The 21,978-nt window shown below is 50.9% G+C and overlaps 1 protein-coding gene across 9 annotated transcripts; it reads left to right on the top strand.

The window, feature by feature from the left end:
- Window positions 1–5,124: 5,124 nt before the first annotated feature.
- Window positions 5,125–21,022, top strand: ADCK2 (aarF domain containing kinase 2). Of its 9 annotated transcripts, none has more exons than XM_064487293.1 (9): window positions 5,125–6,977; window positions 8,300–8,446; window positions 11,150–11,278; window positions 12,269–12,364; window positions 12,522–12,630; window positions 14,257–14,525; window positions 15,901–16,029; window positions 16,951–17,004; window positions 20,587–21,022. In XM_064487293.1, the coding sequence occupies exons 1-9, from the start codon at window positions 6,045–6,047 to the stop codon at window positions 20,725–20,727; spliced, it is 2,007 nt and encodes a 668-aa protein (XP_064343363.1). In that variant the 5' UTR covers window positions 5,125–6,044; the 3' UTR covers window positions 20,728–21,022. The 9 variants fall into 9 exon arrangements, 8 of the variants coding, with proteins under 8 accessions (XP_064343363.1, XP_064343362.1, XP_064343364.1 ...); XM_064487292.1 differs by having other exon boundaries at window positions 12,522–12,683; window positions 14,274–14,525; XR_010381575.1 differs by lacking the exons at window positions 16,951–17,004; window positions 20,587–21,022 and adding an exon at window positions 14,788–14,949 and having other exon boundaries at window positions 12,522–12,683; window positions 14,274–14,525.
- Window positions 21,023–21,978: the final 956 nt, after the last annotated feature.

The following is a 21,978-nucleotide window of genomic DNA, read 5'->3' as shown; positions in this document are numbered from 1 at the left end:
GAGCTGTAATTTCTGCATAAGCACTATCTGTTTCACTCCTATGCCCCTAGCTTACTTTGAAGGGTCTTTTTTTTTTCCCACAAAGAACTAAAACATTCATAACTTTACAGGAATTAGTGTGTTTATGATGGAAAGTAGAGAACAAAGTCATGGATGGTCTGCATCATTCACCCTTAGGCAAAGTCTCGAGTTGTATACTCTCCATGCCCAAAACCCTCTGTGCATATATCCTCCTCTTTCCCTTCTGGAAGATCCAATTGAACTTGAGGGAAAGGAACAGAGGATGGTGATGGAGATACTCTTCCAGAGGCATGAATTTCTGTGTTTAGGCAGGTCTGGCTGTTCCTGTGCACTGTGATTCCAGAACACAGTAGGACAGCCGGACCAGCTCTGGATGGTGCCGAGGACGCAAGGCTCCCACATCCTGCTTCCCAGAGCCTTCTCTTCTATTTCCTGACCAACCAGGCAATCTCCTCAGACATGAGGGGGAGGTGAGAATCCACTTTAAACATCTTCATCACATCATGTTAGGATCTGGGCACCACACCCGCAGACTTAAAGCCTGCAAGTTCGTCCCCTCTGCTAACACCCACCCAGGGCCCTGATCTCAGCCTAATTTAGACCTCCAAATGGCTGTAAATCACCGTGCTGCCTCTCAGACGCCACACCTGGCTTGAAGGGACGTATTTCAGGAAAGCCCTAATCTCTGGTTCACTTCCTATATCTCTCAGATCAAATCAAATCAAAATTAAAATATTGGCCAAAGGCAAGCCAGCTGACTTCTGACTGCCACAGATAGCAGTGTGACCTTTGGTAAGGCATCTCTTGTCTGTGGGTCTCAGGTTCCTGGGGAGATGAGGCCAGATGGCCCTCAGGTCCCTCGCAGCCCCCCGCCTTCTCAGGCAGGCGGAGAAAGCACAAAGCCGCTGCCTGTGTGCATCTCCATTTGGCTTTTTCCTGTATGACCGACCGTGTGCCAGGGAGCATCAGGCTTCCCAGAGATCACCTAGGAGGTAGGTTCTCACAGCAGCCTCATTTACCAATGAAGTAACTGCCAAGAAGAGCCAGTGCCCTGCCCAAGGCCACCATGAGAGTGCCAGAGCCGGAATGAGCCCAGCAGTGTAACCCCAGACAACCCCTTCCCGGCTCTGCTGCCAGCACCATCAGGAGCTACTGTTCTCATCTGCCCAGTTTACAAACAGAGGGAGGACCTGGTTAAAAGACCAGCAGAGGCAGAGCTGCCCGCAGCGTGGTGGGGCACAGCAGGGCAGAGCTGAAGGGCTCCCCTTCCACAGGCAGGGCCAAACCTCTCAAGTGGAAGGAGGGAGGGGACCTGCCCAGGCCCCGTGTCTGCACAGGAGCTGCACATGCACCAGGGCACAACCAAAGCAACCATCCAGGAAGCCACGAGGTGGGAACCAGGGGAGGAGAAATCTCATGAGAAGTAATGGAAACAACTCAACTGAAAAGAAGAAAAGAGAAAGGAGCAGGCAGGGAGGGGCCAAGGATGGGATGGAAAATCACTGCAGCGGGGACAGGGAGGGGCAGCCAGGCCTACAACAGCCTCCTCCCTTAGTGTCTCTTTCCAGTATGATTTCTGGTATTTTCTACTCTATTGGCTTAGGGAGCAGATGTATATGTGTGGCCCAGAGCCAGAATTTTCACGCCAGGGTCCAGCTTTCTGAGGAGCTACCTGCAGGCCAGGTGTACCAGCATGACAGGGTAGGATGGGGTCAGTGCTTTTCACACTTTTTATTTGCCTGACAGTCCTCTTGGGGTTGTGAGGGAAAAAAGTAGATTCTACTCTTCCCCACAGGGATGTGAGTGCAGGGGCCCTGGGATGGGGCCCAGGAGTCTGCCGTTTTACAGGTACCCAGGTGTTTTTGGTGGCGGTGGCTCAAGCTCCCACTGGACACACGCTGGTGTAGAGCCTGCCCCCGGGTTGGCTGCAGCAGGCGTGTGCAGGGGTGTCTCTTCCCCAATTTTCTTCTGTTCTGAAAAAAGTGTGTGTGATGGGGGAGGGCAGGATGCTGAAAGGGTCTCAGCAAAGAACTTCCCTCCGCAAGAAGCTAAGCCCAGTGGTCCTCACCTAGGGGCAGCTTGACTCCCTCAGGGGACATCTGGCGATGTTTGCAGATATATTTCATCATCACAATTGGGAAAGGAGGATGATTCTGGCATTGAGAAGTTAGAAGCCAGAGATGCTACTAAACATCTTACCAGCACAGGACAGCTTCCCCTGCCCCTCCATTCTCCCAAAAAGGAATTATTCTGTCGCAAATGTCAAAAGTGCAGACATGGAAAACCCCAGAGACAGTCAAGTCCCCTTCCCCAGGATCTTGAACAAATACTTGCCCTCCATCACATCTGCTATGTAACAATATTACATGAGAGATGCTAAAATTACAGTCATTTGGTTCAAGTGAAAAATTAGCACAGCCAGGTGGGTCTTTGCACCTCTTTCCCCCTCTCATTCTTTCCCAGCCTGTCCGGAATCCAGAGCTTTGCAAGCACTTCACAAGTGAATGGTGCCACCTAGTGGTGCTAGGGTTAATACCAGCAAGCACGTTTCTGAGAACTTGTAACTATTGATTATTAGGGGCTTGCTTACCATTGTGAAGATTCTGCAGGAATAAACAAAGACTACCCAAATGAACAAACGGGTTGTTTATTCAGAGCTTTCTGTAGAAAAGGAGTCAGCTACTCACTTGCACTTGGCAGAGATACAAGTACAAGTGGAGGATCAAATGCTGGAAATGTTTATGGAGAAAAAAGAAAAGGCTTCAGGTGCCCTGATGGGAGATTGCACTGGGAGGCTGGGGCCCAGAGCACTTCGTGTGATGCTTTGGAAAGGATATTTGGCTTTCTCTGGTTGGTCTTGAGTTGGTAATGGGGGCGAAAATTAGAGAAGCTGGCAGTCATTGACCAAGTCCTGACTATTCTGGGCTGATTGCTATAGGGGCTGTAGGTCAGAGTTCTATTGCCATATATGGTCTCGCCAGTGTGTTTGTATATTTAGTCTCAGTTCATTAATCATTCTAAATATATTCATGCTGTTACTAATCATGAAACAGATTACATAGTTACCCATGTGAGAAGTAGCTTGACTGCAAATCAACATCTGTGATTTTTAAAGGTTGTCCTTACAATTTTTGATTTAGGGTTCATATTTGATCTGTTTGATTTGCTGTCCATGGTGCCTTAATATGTATGGCATTGTTGTCCTAACTGAAATTCACATGGGCCCTAGAAATCCCTAAACTTCACTTGTTTAGGTGACTATAACTCCTTGAGATGCTGCACCTTTTTTACTATCACTAACACCAGCATCACCACCACCACCACCACCACCACCACAAGATCAATAGTTCTCAAATTGTGTTCCCAGGACCAGCAGAAGCATATGGGAACCAGTAAGAAATGCAAACTCTCAGGCCCCACTCCAGACCTACAGAATCAGACACTGGGATGGGACAGCCCTTGGGTGATTCTGATGGGTGTTAAAGTTTGAGAGCCACTGCTTTAGATGAATTTCTAGGATGCCACAAAGGCCTTCTTGACTTTCCATGATGTTTCTTCCATATTTGGGAAACAGAACAACTTTTATTTATCTAGATAATATAAATGACGATGTTAGTTAACATTTATTCTTAAGAACAGTTAAAGATAGCTAATTGCCAGAATCATAAATGTAAGTCTAGAGAATTTGTATAGCTTTAGTCAGACTCCTCTCTCCAATTTGCTTAAGGAGAAACAGAGGCCCAGAAAGACTCACCAGAGGTAATGTGGTTACCTTCTAATTAGGGGACTAGAACCTGGGGCCTCTGGTTTCAAATTAAGTCCTCAATAAGCCCTTTGGTGAATCAGAGGAATACAAGACTATTCTACACCTTTGGGACAGGGTGGGCAAATAAATCAGAGGAAGCTAGGAGGACAAAGTTAATGGCTGACCGTATTTGAAACCAGTGGTGGTAGGTGTGACTTCTGTCGTGGGAACTTCAAAGGGGTCTGTAGCATCTTGTGGAAATGGGAAATGGATTGTTAGTCAACAGTGCAGGAGGAGCCATTTCTGTCTCTATAGACAGCCTGTTTCAGGTGCTCCTTAGGCTGTGAGTGGCAGTCACACTTCCAGCAGCAGAGGTGGCCCACATCCTAGTTTCTGTCCCAAGGCCCCTTCCACTTGTGAGGCCCACAGACCCACCCCTGGCAGACTTCTGTGGAAGCCTGGAACCCACGTGGAGATACAGGGTTGTATACATGGAGGTGACTGTGGAACCGCAGCTCATAAACCCCAAAGAGCAGAGCAGAGGACCACCAGGCCTTCCCTGGCTGTGTTGGCTGATTTCCAAGCTCTGTTCCACTCCCTCGTGCTCTCTGAAGTTTTCTGACCTTCCTTTGGTTCTTCAAGGTTAAGCAAACTCCCCAAAAACTTCACACAAAAGTCCATATTATTGGGGGCTTTATTCTTTTCTGCGGCAGAACACCCTCCCACCCCCGCCGTCCCTTCCCCTCCCCAGCCGCCTCCATCCTATCCGTTCTCCCCATTCTCCATTGCTTCCATGGCTCTTACCACACTTTGCATTGCATAGTACGTGCCCCCTGTGGGGTCTGCCTCATTAATGCAGAGCCTGTAAGGTCAGGATGTGTGTCTCTATGTCCCCAGGACCCATCACGATACATATTATTTAGCCTTGATAAATATTAGATTGAGTTTAAGAGATACTTACTGGGCTTAATAAGTATTGATTGAATGACTGATCATGGTCCTTCTGGAGCCACTCCCCAAGGTCCGAACGCATTCCCCAAATCAGTGCAGCCAGGGACTCCTGCCGTCCAAGGACAACACCCCCACCCCACCCCTCCCACCACCCACCCCGTCCTGCTCAGCTGAAAACCAGACGTGTGTTGAGGAACTGGCTTTCAATTTACCCAGCGTTTCCGCGGTCTGAGGAAGGAAAGCTAAAGGTGTCTATGGAGAGACAGATACCTTAGGGGCGAGAAGGGCCGTGGAGGACGCTGGCCTTCTGGGTGAACGACCGGAGGGCTGGGTGAGCCTCTGCGGGCGTCCGCGCAGCGTCTGCTTTAAGGGGCGGTCCCGGAGTCGGCGGGCGGGCGGTCCCGGAAGACGCGGGCCGCGCGGCCTCCTTGCCCGGATCCCCGGCCGTCGGCGTCCGAATTCCCGACCCTCCGCGCCCGGATCTGCGGTCCACGGCGCCCCGATCCCCGACCCTCCGCGCCGCGATCCCCGGCTCTCCGCGTCCATATCCCCGACCCTCTGCACGCAGATCACGGGGCACTCCGCGCCCTGACCCTCCTTCCCCGCCCTTGGCGCCGGGGCCTCCCACCGCCCTTGGGGTCTCGGCCCTCTGCATCCCTCATCCCCAACCGGCTCCCCTACCCCTAATCCGTGCGCCTGTCCTCAGCCGTGCGCACTACCCCCAACCCCCGCTCCAGGCCTAAACCCCTTGCCCTGTCTGGTTCTTCCTCACGCCCAGCCAGGCGCTCGGCGCCGCCGGCCTCTGCACTTTCCCCTCCACCCAACCCCTGCGCGGCGCCTCCGCGCTCCAGCCCTCGGTGGGTGCCCTGCCACCCCGCGATCTCGCGCCGACTCGCGTGCGCGGTCACCCTGTGGCCGCCTGGCTCTGACTCAACCCGCGCGGCCACCTCGCGCAGGTCACGTCCTGTCCTGGGCCTGGCCTGGCCCCTCCTGCTCCCAGTTCTGAAAGCCCTCGGGCCTTAGGCCCAGACAAGGTACCTGGAAAGGAGTGGGGACTGATGGGCCGGCCCCTCCTGCGGCGGAGGCGGGGCAAGGCTGTGGGCCCGGAGGTGGGGGGGCCCTGCACGGGCAGGACCGGGAGCAGGACGGGGCTTAGACTGCACGCGGAAGAAGAGGTCTGAGCGTCGCCTACCTTACAATTACCCATTTTAAGTGGAATATTCAACTGGAGCCCTGGACTCATGTCAGCCCTGCGAAAAGAATGACCATAGATGGATGCTCCTTAAGTCAAGGGCAGGCAACCTAGGCCGTGGACCTCTGGGAGAGGATGGTGACCCCCTGGCGCTTCTCTGTCAGGGTCTGCTTGTCTCACCTAAGGAGTTTTGAGCTCAGAAAGGAACTCGGCCTTCTGAGACTCTCTGGCTGCTCTCACAAGGCTAGACTCTGTTGGCTTCTGCTTGGCACTTTGCCCAAACTCATCTCAGCCTATGAGGACGTTGGTGACAAGGTCCCTGAGAACCTGTGTCGGCAAAGGGCTAGGTGGAGTGACCTGGCTGAAAATGTGCCACTGGAGAGAGTCCCCCAGGAGGGGCGGCTAGACTGCCTCCTTCTGCACTTGCGTGTCTGGCTTAGGGCTGGCGCTCTCTTGGTGAAATTCTTTCCCCTCCTTCTACTCTACCCCCTCACTTACCTGGCTCCCAGTGTCTCCAGCCTCTGGCTCCACCTGCTTTTGAAAGCCACTGAGACCTCAGGCCCAACGTACATCAAACTGGGCCAGTGGGCCAGCACCCGGCGAGATCTCTTCTCGGAGGCTTTCTGTGCCCAGTTCTCCAAGCTGCATGTCCAGGTGACTCCCCATGCTTGGACTCACACTGAAGACTTCCTACGGGAGGCATTTGGGGAGGACTGGGGGCGGGTCCTCTGCTTTGAGAAGCAGGAACCTGTGGGCTCAGGCTGTGTGGCCCAAGTGTACAAAGCACGTGCCAATCCTGCCTTCCTGGAGAATGACAGCATCCAGAGACTTGCCAAGGCCTCCAGACTGCAGCCTTCTTCGGAAGCTGGGGCAGTCCGGGAACTGAGAGAGCACCTTGGACATCTGGGGAAGGTGTGGGGGCCTCAAGGAAGTCTTGCTGACCAGTCATTTCTAGAAAGGCTGCTCTTCCCTAAAGCTGACCTGGTTGGATCGAATGCAGTCTTGTCCCAGGCTTCAGGGCCCACCCACGGACCTGAGTCAGATCACCTCATCCCAGTGGCGGTGAAAGTAAGTGCTCTGATGTTTTCAGCCAGGCCCTTCCCATCTCTAAAATCTCACTGACTCCACAGAGCTGCCTAGATCAGGAACCCCACCCTGCCTTTGCAAATCACCCCACATTGCCTTCCATTGATGTCTATTAGCTTGACCATTATCTGAGTGCCTGTGGTGTGCAAGTTGTTTGATTTCTTGGCTGGAGGGAGAGGCGGTACGAATGGTTTGAAAAAGGAAAAGGAAGAGGGCTTGGAGTTTACTGCCTCTGAGGGTGGAGGACCCACCATCCAGCTGACCTCCTACTCGGGGATCAGGATAAATCCGAGACAGACTAGGTTAGGTGTGCTGGGGTGAGCCCAAGAGGGCGGAGTTCATTTTACAGAAGTGGCTCCCTTCGCTCTTCATTTCCGGTCACCCCTTCCTGGGCTCCATCAGAATTCTCAGACACAAGAGGCAAACACCTCAGAGCTCTCTTACCTGCTGGGGGTAAAAACCCTCCTCAGGGCGACTCACTTCAGACCTACTGAATCATCTTTCCAAGGGAGGAGCCTGGGCCTGGCTTTTTATAAATGCTGCAAGGGATTCACATGATCAGGCATGTTTGGGAGACACTGAACTAAAAAGGAGTGGATGCCTGCTGTATACCAGGAAATGGGCCTGTCATGCCAGATGCAACATTTAATCTTTATTAGATGCCTGAAGTAAGCATGCTTTTCTTACACTTCATTCTCCAGTTTATTGCTAAAAGGATTTGAGGTGGAGGTAGGGCTATTGTCTGCATGTTTTAAACAGGAGGCTGACAGAGGTTGTGCAGCTTGGCCAGTTTCCTGTAGGAAATGAGTTACAGAACTGGAGCCTGAAACCAGAGCTCTCCATCCCACCTCAGGAGTTCTGTGCCTCTAGAGCAGTATTTTCCAGGCTTTAGACTACCTGACTCAGCTACCTGACGTACTCGGTCAAATGCAGATTCCCAGCCCCGCTCCCAGCCAGTCTGATTCAGCCGGTCTTGGAGGAGGCCTGGGAGTCCACATTTTCACCAAGCAACCCATGGTGACTTCTATGCTTGCTAATCAGTGGCTTGGGAGCCACTGATCTAAACTTACCGTATTTGGAAGGAAAAGCCCACCTATTCTTCCCAGAGAAGCTGAGTGCAGTGCAGGGGCGCTGCCTTCACATCTCCTCAGGGGAGGCAGGAGTATCCTGGGTGTTGGGACCGCTTGCCCTTTGCTTGATGAGAAGCTGGCTGACTCTCCACTGACAGGGGGACCCAGCTCTGCTGGGTGAGTGTGCCCTCCTGGCTGAGCCATCCCCTGTCTCGCCGTTCCTCTTCTTGGCAGGTGTTGCATCCTGGCCTGCTTGCTCAGGTGCAGATGGACCTGCTGCTGATGAAGATGGGCAGCCGGGTCCTTGCCCTTTTGCCAGGAGTCAAGTGGCTCAGTTTACCTGAGATTGTGGAGGAATTTGAGAAGCTCATGGTCCAACAGGTGAATTCTCCTTCCCTCTGTTGTAAATAGTACACAGTTTTTTGCCATTAGCAGTTGCTTAGCAAATGCTGAATGGATGAGTATTTTCCCAGTGTGTCATGGCTAATATAGTGTGTTAGTCAGGGTAGGTAAGGCTACCTGATAGAACAAAGAACATCTAAATCCTCATGACTTAATCTAACAGGGTTATTTCTTGCTTACATGAAAGTTCCATGCAGGTGAACTGAGGGAGAGAGTGGGAGCTTCACTCCATAGTTATTCAGGGACCCGATTTCCTTCCAAGTTTGTCATCTGGGGTCAGTGTGGAATGGGGAGAAAGACCAGGGAGGGTCATGTAAGAGATTCTGTGGCCAGTCTGGGAAGTGATGAACATCCCTTCTTTCCAGTCTACAAAGTCAGAGCTTTAATTACAAGCACCCAGTGTGACTACAAGGGAGCTTGGGGAATGCAGTCTTCCTTAGTGCCTGGGAGGAAAAGGAAATGAGTCTGGTGGAACATGTAGTATTATCTGTGCCCTAGTCAATGGATGAATTCTTCTCCTGGAGGAGAAGAATGATTAGCAAAGTCACACACTGTGCCTTTGTTTTGCTTTGATTCCAGGGCTGAATGCATAGACAAGGACCTCCTCCATGTCTGGGACCCCTGAGACACTTGTTTGAGTAGCCAGACTTGGTAAATCCGCTGGAAGTGGTCAGGGCTCCAAGCAGGCGTCTGTGCTGGCTTCCTGTGGTGGCACAGAATTGACAAGCTTTCAGAAGCAATGTGCCAAGTCTTCATTTATGTCATCTGATTTAGGGTTTTAAGTCCCAGGGATGCGTTCTGATGTTTAGAAAGCTTTGCTTTATGCTATGGAGTTGTATAGTTTCAGTAATGAAAGAAAACTAAAACAAAGAAAAATAGCTTCTATTCCAACACCCATCTTGGCATTAATTACTCTCAGTTCTGCCACCCACCTGAGCTTCGGTTCCCCTTCTAGAAGTCTGATAGACATCGTGCGATCCCATCACTTCAAGCTTGAGTCTCTCTATCTCACCCCATTTTGCCTCAAAAATGAACTCTTCCTACCAGCTGGAGGTCTCGTAGTCCCATCATGTTCTCAGGCTTGAAACCTTAAGAGTCTGAGTGTGTGTTGGGGGGTGTATGTTCATTTACAAATGCATGCGACATTTATTAAGAACTCTACTAGAAGTTGGTGAGAAAACAAGAGATTTTCTGGTCCTCGAGGAATACATAGCAGGAGGAGGAGGGCTGACATTAAATACTTGCAGAAAAAGTGTGATCAGAGTTACAATAGGAGACTCCACAGTTTTAGTTGGGTTCAGTTGGGGCTCAAGAGAGAAGTGGTCATTCCACCCTGAGGGTCAAGACTCCCTGGGCTTGAGCTGAGTCCTGAAAGGGGAGTGTTTGCAGTTGGGTGAAACGGGGGAAGAACATTCCAGTCATGCGGAGTAAAGAAGGGAAATGAGAAGGAGAGGTGACCGGCAGGCTGGGATGTCCAGCACTCTGCTGGTTGGGTGAAGGCAAAGTTTTGGGCAGTGGAGGAAGGAGGAAGCATCACAAGAGATGGACCTGGAGAGAGGAGCAGGGCCAAACCATGACCCACCTTGGCTGTCATCCTAACGAACAAAGACTCCATCCTGCAGGTAGTAGGCGAGGCCCAGCAGGTGGACTGGAGAGCAGGAAGATAGGGGACAGGGAGCCCAACTAAGACAGCTCTGTTAGGGTTCAGGTGACTGGTTTCGAGTCACCTTAGGAAGAGCAGTGGGAAGGAAAAGGGGCACAGATCTGAGAGCTGTTAGGGCTGCAGAGTTGATGGCGCTGAGTCTCCCGTGGGTGTGGAGGGAAGGGGAGAAGGAGTAATCTGCAGTGACTCGCAGGGGAATGGGAGGGGGCGAAGGTACATTCATTTAGACATCGAGTTTAAGAGTCTCTGGGCTTCCCCAGGGCGACATCCAGATGTACTTGGATATCTAAGTCCAGAGACTGGAAGAGGGGTGTGGACAGGAGATCAGGTTCTGGCATCAGGAGGTGCTACTGAGGACACGAGGGGTGGGGAGAGGTAGCTGGTGAAGGTCTGGAGCTGAGTGAGCTCAGCATCCAGGGGCACACGGAGGAGGAAGGACAGGGGACCAGACCGAGGAGGAGCGGTTGGAGAGGTGGCAGAAGGACTGGGGAGAGTGAAAAGCAGGCACCAACGGAAGATCTGTTTGGGAAGAATGGGGTCACCAACAGCACCAGTCCCAGGGGCCCAGAGAGCTAACAAGGATAAAAACAGGGCTGCTGGGGAGTTCAGGGAGAGCGGCGTCAGTGTAGCTGAGTGATGGACATGGACCTCGCCAGAGGCACGGAGCTGGAGGGCAGGCTGGTGGAGGGAGGGGGGCTGCAGGGAGGTGGAGGGAGGCAACCAAGCTAAACCCCTGAGAGATGGGGAAGGGGTCCATCAGCCAGTGTGAAGGGGTGAGGGGCAGCAAAAGAATAATGGAGGAGCAGTGAAGCCCAGTTCACATTGGGGGTCGGGACTTCTGGGACAGTCCTCAGCCACAGAATGCCTTCCCCTCCCTCTGAGTTTCCTGGTAGTTTTGCAGGAGAAGTAGGGGGAAGGCAGGTGGATCTTGTGGCTTGCTAGCTCTTGGGGGCTTCAGATTTGCTGTCCCTGGGCCCAGGCTACCCTCTCCCTCATCTCTTCTCTCCATTTCCCTGTAGATCGACCTGCGTTACGAAGCTCGGAATCTAGAACACTTCCAGTGCAACTTCCTAAATGTGAATTCTGTCAAATTCCCCACCCCTCTGCGTCCCTTTGTCACCAGGGATGTCTTGGTGGAAACATATGAAGTAAGAGTAAGAGCTTTCCTGGCCGCGCCTTTTACTCACAGCCAGGCCATCTCCGCTCCGCAGGAAGGCTCAAGTCTGCAAAGACAAAAGCCAAGAGAGCATGTGATTACTGTCTGTAAAATGGAGAGGAGTTTGGATGCGGCATGAGGGTGAAAGGTAGTGTAGTGAGTTGGCTGAGAGCCTGGCCCGGGCCTCAGACTATCTGGATTTGAACATCTCCTCTGCCCTTGCATTTGCTGGGTGACCTCAGTTCCCTCCTATATAACAGTGGCAACCGTTCCTGCCTCTTAGGGTTGTCCCAGGGGTCAATGACACATGGAATGCAGAATGTCCTCCGCAGGGTGTGCCCAGAGAAATTGCTCAACAGTATTTCTGTCCTGGCCTTAGCTGTCTCCTGGTTCAGCCTCCTTTGTAGAGATAATGAGATCCAGAGGAGTGACCTGAATGACTCACTGTTACTAGCTGTGTGACCTCGAGCAACTTACTTAAACTCTCTGGGCTTTAGTTCTTTTATTTCCTCATTAGGGATAACAAGAGCTATCTCAATAGGCTGCTTTGACAATTAAATAACAACCTAGAGGAAATGCTTGACTACTTCCCCTTTCTTCTCTCTTCCTTTTCTTTTTCCTCTCCATTTTCCTGCTGAGGGTCACAGACCTCATTCATGTTCCTCTTGGCAGATTCTTGACCAGAAATAAGCTCTCCCTGACATGATAGCATCTTTTCCCTGTGGGTGGCCGTCAATAGGTTTCCTCCCTAATAAACCTATGGGATTTGTTTTCTTTTGAGAAGTACTGTAGAAGGGGAATGTCAATGAGTTAAAGTTAACTAATGGGTTACAGATTCACAGGGGTGCTAAGAAAGGAAAACCTCATTGGGTCACTTCCCAGTCAGCAGGCGGGTAGCGCTGATGTGTCCTGCGGGGCTGAGGAGCTGGGCAGTCGTGGGCTGTGCAGGGTAAAGCTGTCCTTTCTCTGATCTTCCTCAAAGGAGAGTGTGCCTGTGTCCAGTTACCAGCAAGCAGGGATTCCCATCGACGTGAAGAGGAAGATAGCGCAGCTGGGGATCAACATGCTCCTGAAGATGGTGAGCTCATGCCCAGGGGAGGGTGCTCAGCCCAGCCTGCGGGGGAACTGTGTGCGCAGAGAGGGCGGGGATGCTGTGCGGCTAGGCAGCTGCTGCCGGGTCAAGAGGATCATCTCTAGAGATAGCCGAGCTGACCCGTATGTCCATCCTTCTACAGCTGTTGAGCACTTTCTCAGTGCCAGGCGCTCTGTCACCGAGTGAGGTGCCTTGGGAAGATTGGGCAAGGAGCCACATGTGTGGTCAGAGAGTTGGAGGGAAGAAACGAGGTAACCGAGGTGGATCTGTGAGGGCTGAGGCAGGTGGCAAACGTGAGGCAGAGGTGAGAACGGGTCCTCCAAGCAGGATGGTGGTGTGGTGCAAGCACACAGCACGGGAGGCTGTAAGCCAGGTGCTCGGGCAGAGGAGCCCAGGGTGAGGGAGGAGTGGTGGCTGAGCAGCCCTGACTTCACCTCCAGCCCCGGGGCCCATGGGTGTTGAGGGTCAGCAGCCCCCATCCAAGGGGCTCCTAGAGAAGTGGGATTGTTTTGGGAGAGCTGGGTTTCCACTGTCAGTCCAGTGGAAGCTCAGTGGGGAGAGGACTTTGCCCCAGTAAAGAGGGCTCTGAGGGGCACTGTGGGGAGGGTACAGGGGGGAGTAGCCAGGGGAGAAGCAGCCCCGAGGAGTGGGGAGATCATGGGAGGCTTCAGCTCGTGGGCTCAAGGATGGGGGGAAAAACCAAGGGCTTAGCTGACAGCCAGGTTGCCAGGAGATTCTGTCCCAGGGTCAGGGGTCAGCCAGCCTTTGGTGACCATGTCCTGCAGGTGTGCAGGCCTGGCTTCCTCAGTTCCCAGGATTTTCACCAGGGTAACAGCCTCCCTCACCTCCAGCAGAACCAGGATAGGGACGAGGAAGGTCTCCCTGTGATATGCTGCCATGTTAGCCACGAGGGATGGGGTCTTTAGCCTGCATCCAGTAGCACGAGGGGCCCTGTGTCGGCCAGGAGGAGTCCCCCAAGAGCCTCTCCAAGCAGTGGCTGTTCCGTGCCTCTGCCCTGGGTCTCTCCTTCTCCGTATAGAAGGTTTGCTGGTGGTTTCTCTGACCACTGAGATCACCTTTCACAGGAGGCAGATTCCTGTTTCAGAAATCCCAGTCCCTGGGGATTTCTTTCTTGTTTAGCAGGTTCAAAGCCATTTCTCCCAGGCTACCTAATTCCATGTGCCAGTATGGCTGTCAGAATCACAGTTAGACTTCAGTATGTGTACAGATGGAGATAATGGAGGCAAAGTCCAATTCTTATGAAATATTTTTAAAGAAAGGAAGTTCTATGAATTTTAAGAACTGAGAGATTTGGGGAAAATCTTTAGACAATGAATAATTATTTTTAATTTGAATATTAATTGTTCAAATCATAGTTAAAAATAAGTCTTTTGTTTTTGGGGGGTAAATAGGTTTATTTACTTATTTGTCTTTTTTTTTTTAATTTTTAAATTTTATTTATTTGGGGGCAGATAATTAGGTTTATTTATTTATTTATTTATTTATTTTTAGGGGAGGTATTAGGGATTGAATCCAGGACTTCGTGCATGCTAAGCATGTACTCTACCACTGAGCTATACCCTTTTCCCCCAAAATAAATCTTTTAAAATGCAGTTTGGTCTTTGATTTTCATGTTCCCCTATGATCTTTTAATACTCTTTACTTTGAAAATAACTTTTCTTTTGAAAACATCAACCCGGCATGTTCCTGTACAAATTCTGAACTGATGGTATCAAGCATCGTGGCTTTTCTTTTGAGAAGAAATGTACACCTCTCTGCCTTATAATTGATCACCGGGAACTCGCTGTCATCCTGGAAGCTTTTCTGCGTGTGGCCTGGTGGTGATGGGTGGGTGAGGCTGACTTAGCCTGGAATAGCACTGATCTCTTCCCAGATTTTTGTGGACAATTTCGTCCATGCGGACCTTCACCCTGGGAACATCCTGGTCCAGGGCGCAGATGGCCTTCCCAACAGTCAGGAGGCGCGGCTGCAGCAGGTGGATGTCTGTGACGCGCTGGCGGTGGCTGTGACACCTGCCCGGTGCCCGCTGCGCCTGGTTCTGCTGGACGCCGGCATCGTGGCGGAGCTGCGGGCCGCCGACCTGAGGAACTTCCGGGCCGTCTTCATGGCCGTGGCAATGGGGCAGGTAAGACCCACTAGGCCCTCGGGATCTGAGGCCGAATTTTTTTAGGCTCTTGGGAACCACAAGGCTCCTCAGCATTTGTCATTCTTGTAAATGCCTGCATTTGCCAAGGGTTCTCCTGATGGAAATGGGAGGAGCAGAGTGAGGGGGACGGAGAGAGGAGGAAGAGGGGCAGAGGAAAGAAGCCACTTGAGGGCTAGTCAGAATGGGCTCGTTCCAAGCGGCTTGTGGTTTGGGACGATGGGAAGAAACGCCTCCTTTCCAGATGCTGTTGTGCTGGTGGTTTCTCTTCCTTCTTCAGTAAGTGTCCAGTCGGGCCCTGGGAACGCTAGCTTCTTGCCTGAATGTCGGCCGCCCTGGTCTGGGCTGTTTGCTGCAGGAAGCTGGGGCTGGTGAGAAGCAGCGGCACAGGGAACTTGTTCTCCAGGTGCTGGAAGACACGCGGGGATCTGGGGCAGGGGCGGGGTGAGGGCGCGAATGGTTTTAACCCTGCACCCCGTGGCTCTGAGGGGCTCCAGTGGTTGAGAATTATTATGTTGCAAAAGGGGTTCAGCAAAGCCTCTACTGAGTCAACCTAAAGTGCCACATCAAGGATGACAGTGAATTCTCCAGCAAGAAAGACCCTAGGAAAGAGAGAGCGTGGAGGGGAAGGCAAAATTCAGGGGAATCCCTGCTTAGGGGGCAAACCAGAGGCTTGAGCCAGAGTGAGTCTGAAAGTGTTCCCTGGGTCAAGGTTAAACATCAAGGTGCAGTGGTGGGGGGGCGCTCCTCTGCACAGGTTTGGGCAAAGGAGGAAGGTCACAGCTGAGGAGGAAGAGCTAGGCTTCTGGGCCATGCTGCAGGAGGTAAAAGGCATTAGCGATGAGGGTGGGTGTTCGGGGAGACCGTAGTGGCTTTGATCAGGGGCATGGGGTGGAGGAGGAGCGAGAAGGCTGGGGCACAGATGCGGGGTCAGCTGTGAGCAGGGAATTCTGCTCAGGCAGGAAGACAGCCAACGAGGAGAGTCTAGCTTGGCGGCAGGACCTGGTGGCTCGTGCCAGGCTGGTTGGTCAGCAGTGCCATGTGGAGTGTGAGCAGCAGGGCCCTGGCTTTGCCGCTGGGCCTCTGTGGTCTTGGAAGCAAAGCAGACAGTGCAGCTCCTTCCCCTGACTGTGCTAAGCCCAGGTGGGGCCTCACCGACCAAGAGAGGCTTCCAAAGACCCTGGTCAGTTACCAGGTATTTGGGGGTTGGGGTGGGGGTAGAGTTAAAAAAGGATGGATGGCCAAAAGCAGGATGGTAGAAGAATTAGCATGGAAACAGCAGGATATGAAGTTTGGGCAGAGCATCTAGTTTTATGCCCTCTTGACTCTGCTGAGTTTTTTCCTTTGCATCTCCCAGGGCCAAAGAGTGGCGGAGCTCATCCTGCATCACGCCCGGGCCAGCGAGTGCAAGGATGTGGAGGGATTCAAGGCCGAGATGGCCAGGCTGGTGACCCAGGCCAGGAAGGATACCATCACCCTGGAAAAGGTGAGCTGGCCACTTGAGGGCCAGGGGCCTTGGGGTGTTGGCTGACCTTGCCCTTGGACAGAGCAAACCCCAGGTCTAAGAAAGACCTCTTCACGGGGAGAGACTCGAGGTGGGTTGAGTTTTAAGGCAGATAAAGAAGAAACCTTTTCCTCTGCCTCACAAATTTTCCAGTTGTGAGGAGGCCCACTGAGATCCCTGGTTCTCAAGAGTGGCTCCTTGACCAGGCTCTCCCAGGTGGCTGCTGGGCTGGTGACATTTGTAGTGGGGCAACCGCTCCCTGACTGGGGTGTAGGTGTTCTGCTGCTTCATCTACATGGAGCTCAGCTGAGCAAGGGGGGGTGGAGTGGGGAGGGAGGAATGAGGCCCCTGAGCAGACAAGGGACATACCCAAAGTTCACGTCCTTTATTTAGATCTGAACCAGAGCCCGCTTTGTATTCTACACACAGTTCTGACAAACCTGACTTTTCTTCCCAAACTCATTCCCAAGTCCACAGTAGCAGGAGCAAGTCAGAACAAGAGGTGGCCCACTGGCAGTGAGGCGTGGCCGCTGGCCCCCTGGCACTACTCATCTTATTTATTCAAATGTGATTTTTGTGGGTGCTGGGAGCGCTGGGGGAGAAGCCTCAAGGCTGATCCTTCTGAAGGGGGTCTTTGAACTCAGTTGTGAGATGGGAGATGGGCTTCTGGGCATGCAGTCCTTTCTGGGATTTGTCAGGCAGTCCGTTTCCCACTCACTGGTGTGTGTGTGTGTGTGTGTGTGTGTATGTGTGTCTCTGTGTGTGTGTGTCTGTGTGCGTGTGTCTGTGTGTGTGTGTGTGTCTCTGTGTGTGCGTGTGTCTGAGAGCACATATGGGACAGGGGCCTGCAAGGGAGAGAAGTGGGTCCGGGGGCTCTGCCGTCATCTTTATTCTGTTTTCCAGCTTCAAGTTTCCAGCCTTCTCTCGAATGTCTTTAAGTTACTGATGACTCACAAGGTGAGGCCCCAGGCGGAGAAGGACGCTGTGCTCCAGGCAGGCTGGAGGGGAGGTGTCGGGGGAAGGCTGGTGGCTTGAGGGTGGTGACAGGTACTTCTCTGTAAGAGATCTCATTTTTGAAAACATTCTGCACACCGATCTGTTTGGTGAAGAGTGCAGTTTCTATTTCCTGACGGGTATGGCAGGGTCCTTCCTTGGTCACACTGTTAGTCTGTGTACCAGCAGTCTTTGCAGTCTAAGTACCTGTGACACTTAACTGTAGAAAAATGTATTTGCAAACGTAAAAACAGTCCAACTCAGGCTCTTCATGCCTTTTCCCTCCTCAGTTCACATTAATGATGCTTGGTATTAACGTCCTGGGTGCCATGAAGCCCTGGGGTCACTGGTGGCCCAAGGGCAGGTACCTCCTATCTGGGTGTGTTCAGGCCCCAGAGGGACTGTCTTGGCCTCTGCCTCCTGCCCCAGGCCCTTGGAGGGAGGTGGCCTCAAGGTTCTTCACCTTGGCCTTTGCCTTGGCTCTGTGTCCTTGTGATGGAATGTGGTGTTGGGCCACTTTTCAAAATAAAGCTGCTTAGCCAAGCATATAAGGTGTTGAGGGTGGGGAAGGGAAGAGTCTCATCTGAAGATGGCCTTTCCTCTCACCTCTCTTGAGGTTCTGCAATCTGATAAGGAAACACTGTGTGAAAAAGGCAGCCATGTGGTAAGGATCATAACAGAATCAAGAGTCAGAAAGTTGTCTGGTCCAGGCCTTCCTCCCACAGAAGGTGCAAAAGGAGGCAGGGCGGTCCACTTGTCAGGTCAGGCCCGGGGGAAGCCGGGATGTGACATGTCACCAGTGCTCTCAGTCCAGTGCTCTTTCTTCTGCTTCAAAACTACTGCTTGGGTCAAAGCAGGCACACAGACTAAGGGACCCCCAAGCATGCTGTGGACTCAGGACGGTAAGAGGGCGATAGCTAGCACGTGTGGGAAGCTGCCGCCTGGGACCTCATTTAAATCTCAGAACAGCTCCCCGGGCAGGTCTGATCTCTGCTGTATCCTCCCCACAGGGAGACTGGGCACAGAAAGGCCAAGTCACTCCCTTAGTCCCCCCGACTGTGCCCGAGGGAGCCCAGGTCTGCACCCCTGTCTCTCTGACTCCAGGGCTGGCTGTGTTGGCAGGGTTTTTGGTGAAAAACTTTATGCTTTCCAAAGCTTTTCCCAAGTTCTATTTTTAAAAAATGACTTAAATATCACTTTAGGTTGGGGAAAGCGTTCCTCATTGCTAGGAGGTTGGCTTGGAGAGAACACACACTCCTGCACGGGACGTGGAGCAGAGGCTGAGCTCACACCCAGCTCTGAGCTGCCCAAGCATCTCCAAGCCCACAGGGCACCATGAGGGCCATATGAGGCCGTGACAACAGTAGCTGTGTGCCACAAGCTCCCTCTACGCACCCTGAGGCACCTAGTTTAGCTGTGTAACATCTATTAGTATCCGAGTTAATCCCCGGAAGATTCCTCAAGGCCAGCACCAAGCAACTCGCCCACGGCTACACGGCCCCAGTCACAGTGCCTGACTCAGTGGCCGCAGCCTGACCACACAGCCCCGGCTCCCAGCTGTTCTCTGGCCTCCTGTGCTCTCATCGGCACACAGCCTTCCTTACACACTGCGTGGGACACAGAGTTACACGAGCACTTAAACGTTTGCTGTTGTCATTGTGATTCCCAGGACGGGAGAGCAGAGAGAGCGCCCACTACAGTTACTGTATTCAAGCACTCCACTGGGCACTTAATTTAACATAATTTTTTAAAAAGTTTAACTATGGTTAAAAAAATATATAAAATTTACCCCTACCCATCCCCACACAGTTCAGTAGTGTTGACCACATTCACATTGTTGTGTAACAGATCTCTAGATCTCTAGAACTTTCTCATTTTGCAGAATTAAAACTCTGTACCCTCTGAACAACAGCTCCCCATTTCTCTCTCCCCCCAGCCCCTGGCAGCCAGCATCCTACTTTCTGTTTCCATGATTTTGATGACTCTAGATTTCCCATATAAGTAGAATCGTGTGGAATTTGTCGTTCTGTGACTGGCTTATTTCACGCAACATAATGTTCTTGAGGTTCATCTGTGTTGTAGCAGGTGGCAGGGTTTCTTTCTTTTTAAAGACAAAATCATATTCACACATATATGTATATATACACACACCATATTTTCTTTATTCGTTTGTCCTTTGATGGACATTTGGGCCACCTCTACCTCTTGGCTACCATGAACAATGCTGCAATGAACACAGGTGTGCAAATATCTCTTTGAGATCCTGCTTTCAATTTTTTTGGATATTTACCTGGAAGTGGGATTGCTAGGTTATACGGTTCTTTAAAAAATTGAGCTATAGTTGATTTACATGTAGTATTTTTTTAGTTTTTGAGGACGCACCATACTGTTTTCCATAGCACTCACTTTTACATTCCCACCATCACTGTACTTAGTTCCCGGCTCTTCACACAGTCACCAAAGCTTGTTTTTTCTGTTGTTTTTTTTTTTTTAATGGCCGTCCTAATGGGAGTGAGGTGATACCTCATTGTCATTTTCACTGCAGTTTTCTAATGATTAGTGATGTTCAGCACCTTTTCATGTGTTCTTTGGCCATTTCTATATCTTCTTTGGAGAATGTCTATCCAAATGGCACTTAATTGTTAAATAAAATATTTGACAGAAACATAGAGGTAGAAATAATATGACAAACACTGAAGAACTCAACACTCAGCTTAAGAATGAAAGCATAGTGTCAAAGCTCCAGGTCCCCCACCCTGCACACAGCCTGTGTGGGTCCTCTGTCCACCCTCTGTCCATCCTTCACGTCCTGGCTGGAAGTGCCCGAGCCACCCACAACATGCTGCTTTCTCCTAATCAGCCTATCTGACCCCCGCAGACAACTTCAGGCTTTAACCAAGATAAATATACTTTACTTTTAGCAAAGTCGATTTCCTCCATTTTCTGACCTTTAGTCCGCCTGAAAACAGATTCTTGTTCTTCTAGGTTTAAATCTTGGCTCCACTCTTCCTCACCCAGAGGCTTTGAGCAAGTCACTTAACCACCCTTAGTCTTATCCTCCTTATCTACTGAATGGGGATAATGAGAGTACTTCTGAGGATTAATTGGGTAATCCAATGTAAATTGTTACTACGATTAACCTGGCTCCAAAGGGAAAGGAACTCTGCTGTATTTGAGCAAAGCCGTTTGTGCCTGGTCTCAAAAAGGCTCCTGTGGATTTTGAAGAATGACCCTCATTCAGATTTACAGTTTCTGGTGCAGCTGTGAAATATTCATGTTAGTATTTTTAAGTCATTCACACACATCTTCCTGGAAAAGAGTTGTACATACTGTATCCCCAGATTTTTCCTTAATAATTTCTAGTAGGTGGGAGGTTGGGTGAGTAGATGAGATGGTGGGGAAAATGGGTAGGAAAAGGATGTTAGGTAGATGGTAAAAATCACATGGCAGGTACGTGAGGCCGAGGGGGGACACTAACTAACATGGTTACCCGGACACTCTGTGTATCAGTGGGCCTCAGAAAGAAACACTGTTTTTCTGTTTCAGGTAAAGCTTGAGAGCAACTTTGCCTCAATCGTGTTTGCCATCATGGTGTTGGAGGGGCTTGGCCGCTCACTGGACCCTAAACTGGACATTCTGGAGGCAGCAAAGCCCTTCCTTCTGAAAGGACCCATGACCCCCCGCTGACTGCAGCAGTGGGTGCGGGCGGGCTTCATCTCAGAACCGGAAGCCACTCCCAACAGTCTCTCCTGTGGTAGCTTGAACATTTTAAAACTGGGATGTGTGGAAGGTCTGCCACTGCTTTTCACTCTGAGTGGTTTCAGGGGTCTGTTTTCAAAGCTCTGGGTTGTTTGGGGAAGTAAAGGGAAAGAAGGGTCCTGTCCATTCAGTCGTAGAAGCTGGGCGTGGCAGCAGGGAGACTCTGTTTCAGGGGAAATGTTCTCTGGTGGAGGACGAATAAACTTAGTTATTTTGTTTTCTGGTTTTTCTCTCTTCTCTTCTTGACCCTGTATATTCCCAGATCAAGTAGGTCCTATTGGTCTTTTCCAGACTCAGATATTTAGGTTAGAAAATGTCACAGGATCCTATAGACCCGTGGTTTCCAAGTGTTTTTGATAATATACCCTACTGGCTAAAAGTTGAATATGTTTATATGTATGTGCACAAATATAATTTATTTATAAATTTTATGCAGGGGCTACCATCACTAGCAGATCTCTGGTCGCACAACCTACACTTACGGAAAGTTACACTGTGTCTCAAATTATCTTCTTGATAATTTAAAATATTTTTTGCCAACCTCTTACTAAATTCTATTATAAGGTAAAAGGAAGAAGACAACAATGATTAATGTGACAAACTAGAGGCAGGAACAGAATCAGCTCTGCCATTTTTCTTAAAGTTCTCCTCGGCTCACATATTAGCATTCAGACGGTGTTTTCTCTTAGCAGTGTTCAGGCCCTTGTCCATCTGCCCAGGGTTAATTTTAGTTAATATTAGGATATGGATAATATAATCAATACATCCTTTTAACCAGGACTTGAAGTCCACAGCAGCACCCGGTGACACTCCAGCAGCGAATGAAAGAGTGGCAGCCACTTTCTGGCCCTCTGCACTGGGCCCACCCTGGACTGTTCTCTCAAAGCTGATCTGACACGTGGCTGGCGCGCATGGACCGAGTGTTCCAGGCTTAGCTTATAGGGTGGATATTAGCAAAGCTTAATTTCTTATTTAAAAAAAATTTTTTTAGAGATTTTGCGGGGGGGTGTAATTAGGTTTATTTATTTTTTTAATGGAAGTACTGGGGATTGAGCCTAGCAGGCACTACCACTGAACTATACCCTCCTCCTTAATTTCTTATTTTTGGAAAATATTTTCTCCTGCATCGCAGTGGATTCTCTTGCTCATTTTGGAGACCACTGCTCCAGACAGTGAGTG

This window comes from Camelus dromedarius, chromosome 7 (genome assembly GCF_036321535.1).
Source record: "Camelus dromedarius isolate mCamDro1 chromosome 7, mCamDro1.pat, whole genome shotgun sequence".
NCBI classification, from domain to species: Eukaryota; Metazoa; Chordata; class Mammalia; order Artiodactyla; family Camelidae; genus Camelus; species Camelus dromedarius.
This window is presented reverse-complemented; position numbering and strand designations above follow the sequence as displayed.

Excerpts from the sequence above, each read along its gene's own strand:
- ADCK2 (XM_064487292.1), top strand. The coding sequence starts at position 6,045 with ATGGTGACCCCCTGGCGCTTCTCTGTCAGGGTCTGCTTGTCTCACCTA. Across the intron at positions 8,447-11,149 it reads AGAAGCTCATGGTCCAACAG|ATCGACCTGCGTTACGAAGC; the intron begins GTGAATTCTCCT and ends ATTTCCCTGTAG. Across the intron at positions 16,030-16,950 it reads ATACCATCACCCTGGAAAAG|CTTCAAGTTTCCAGCCTTCT; the intron begins GTGAGCTGGCCA and ends TCTGTTTTCCAG.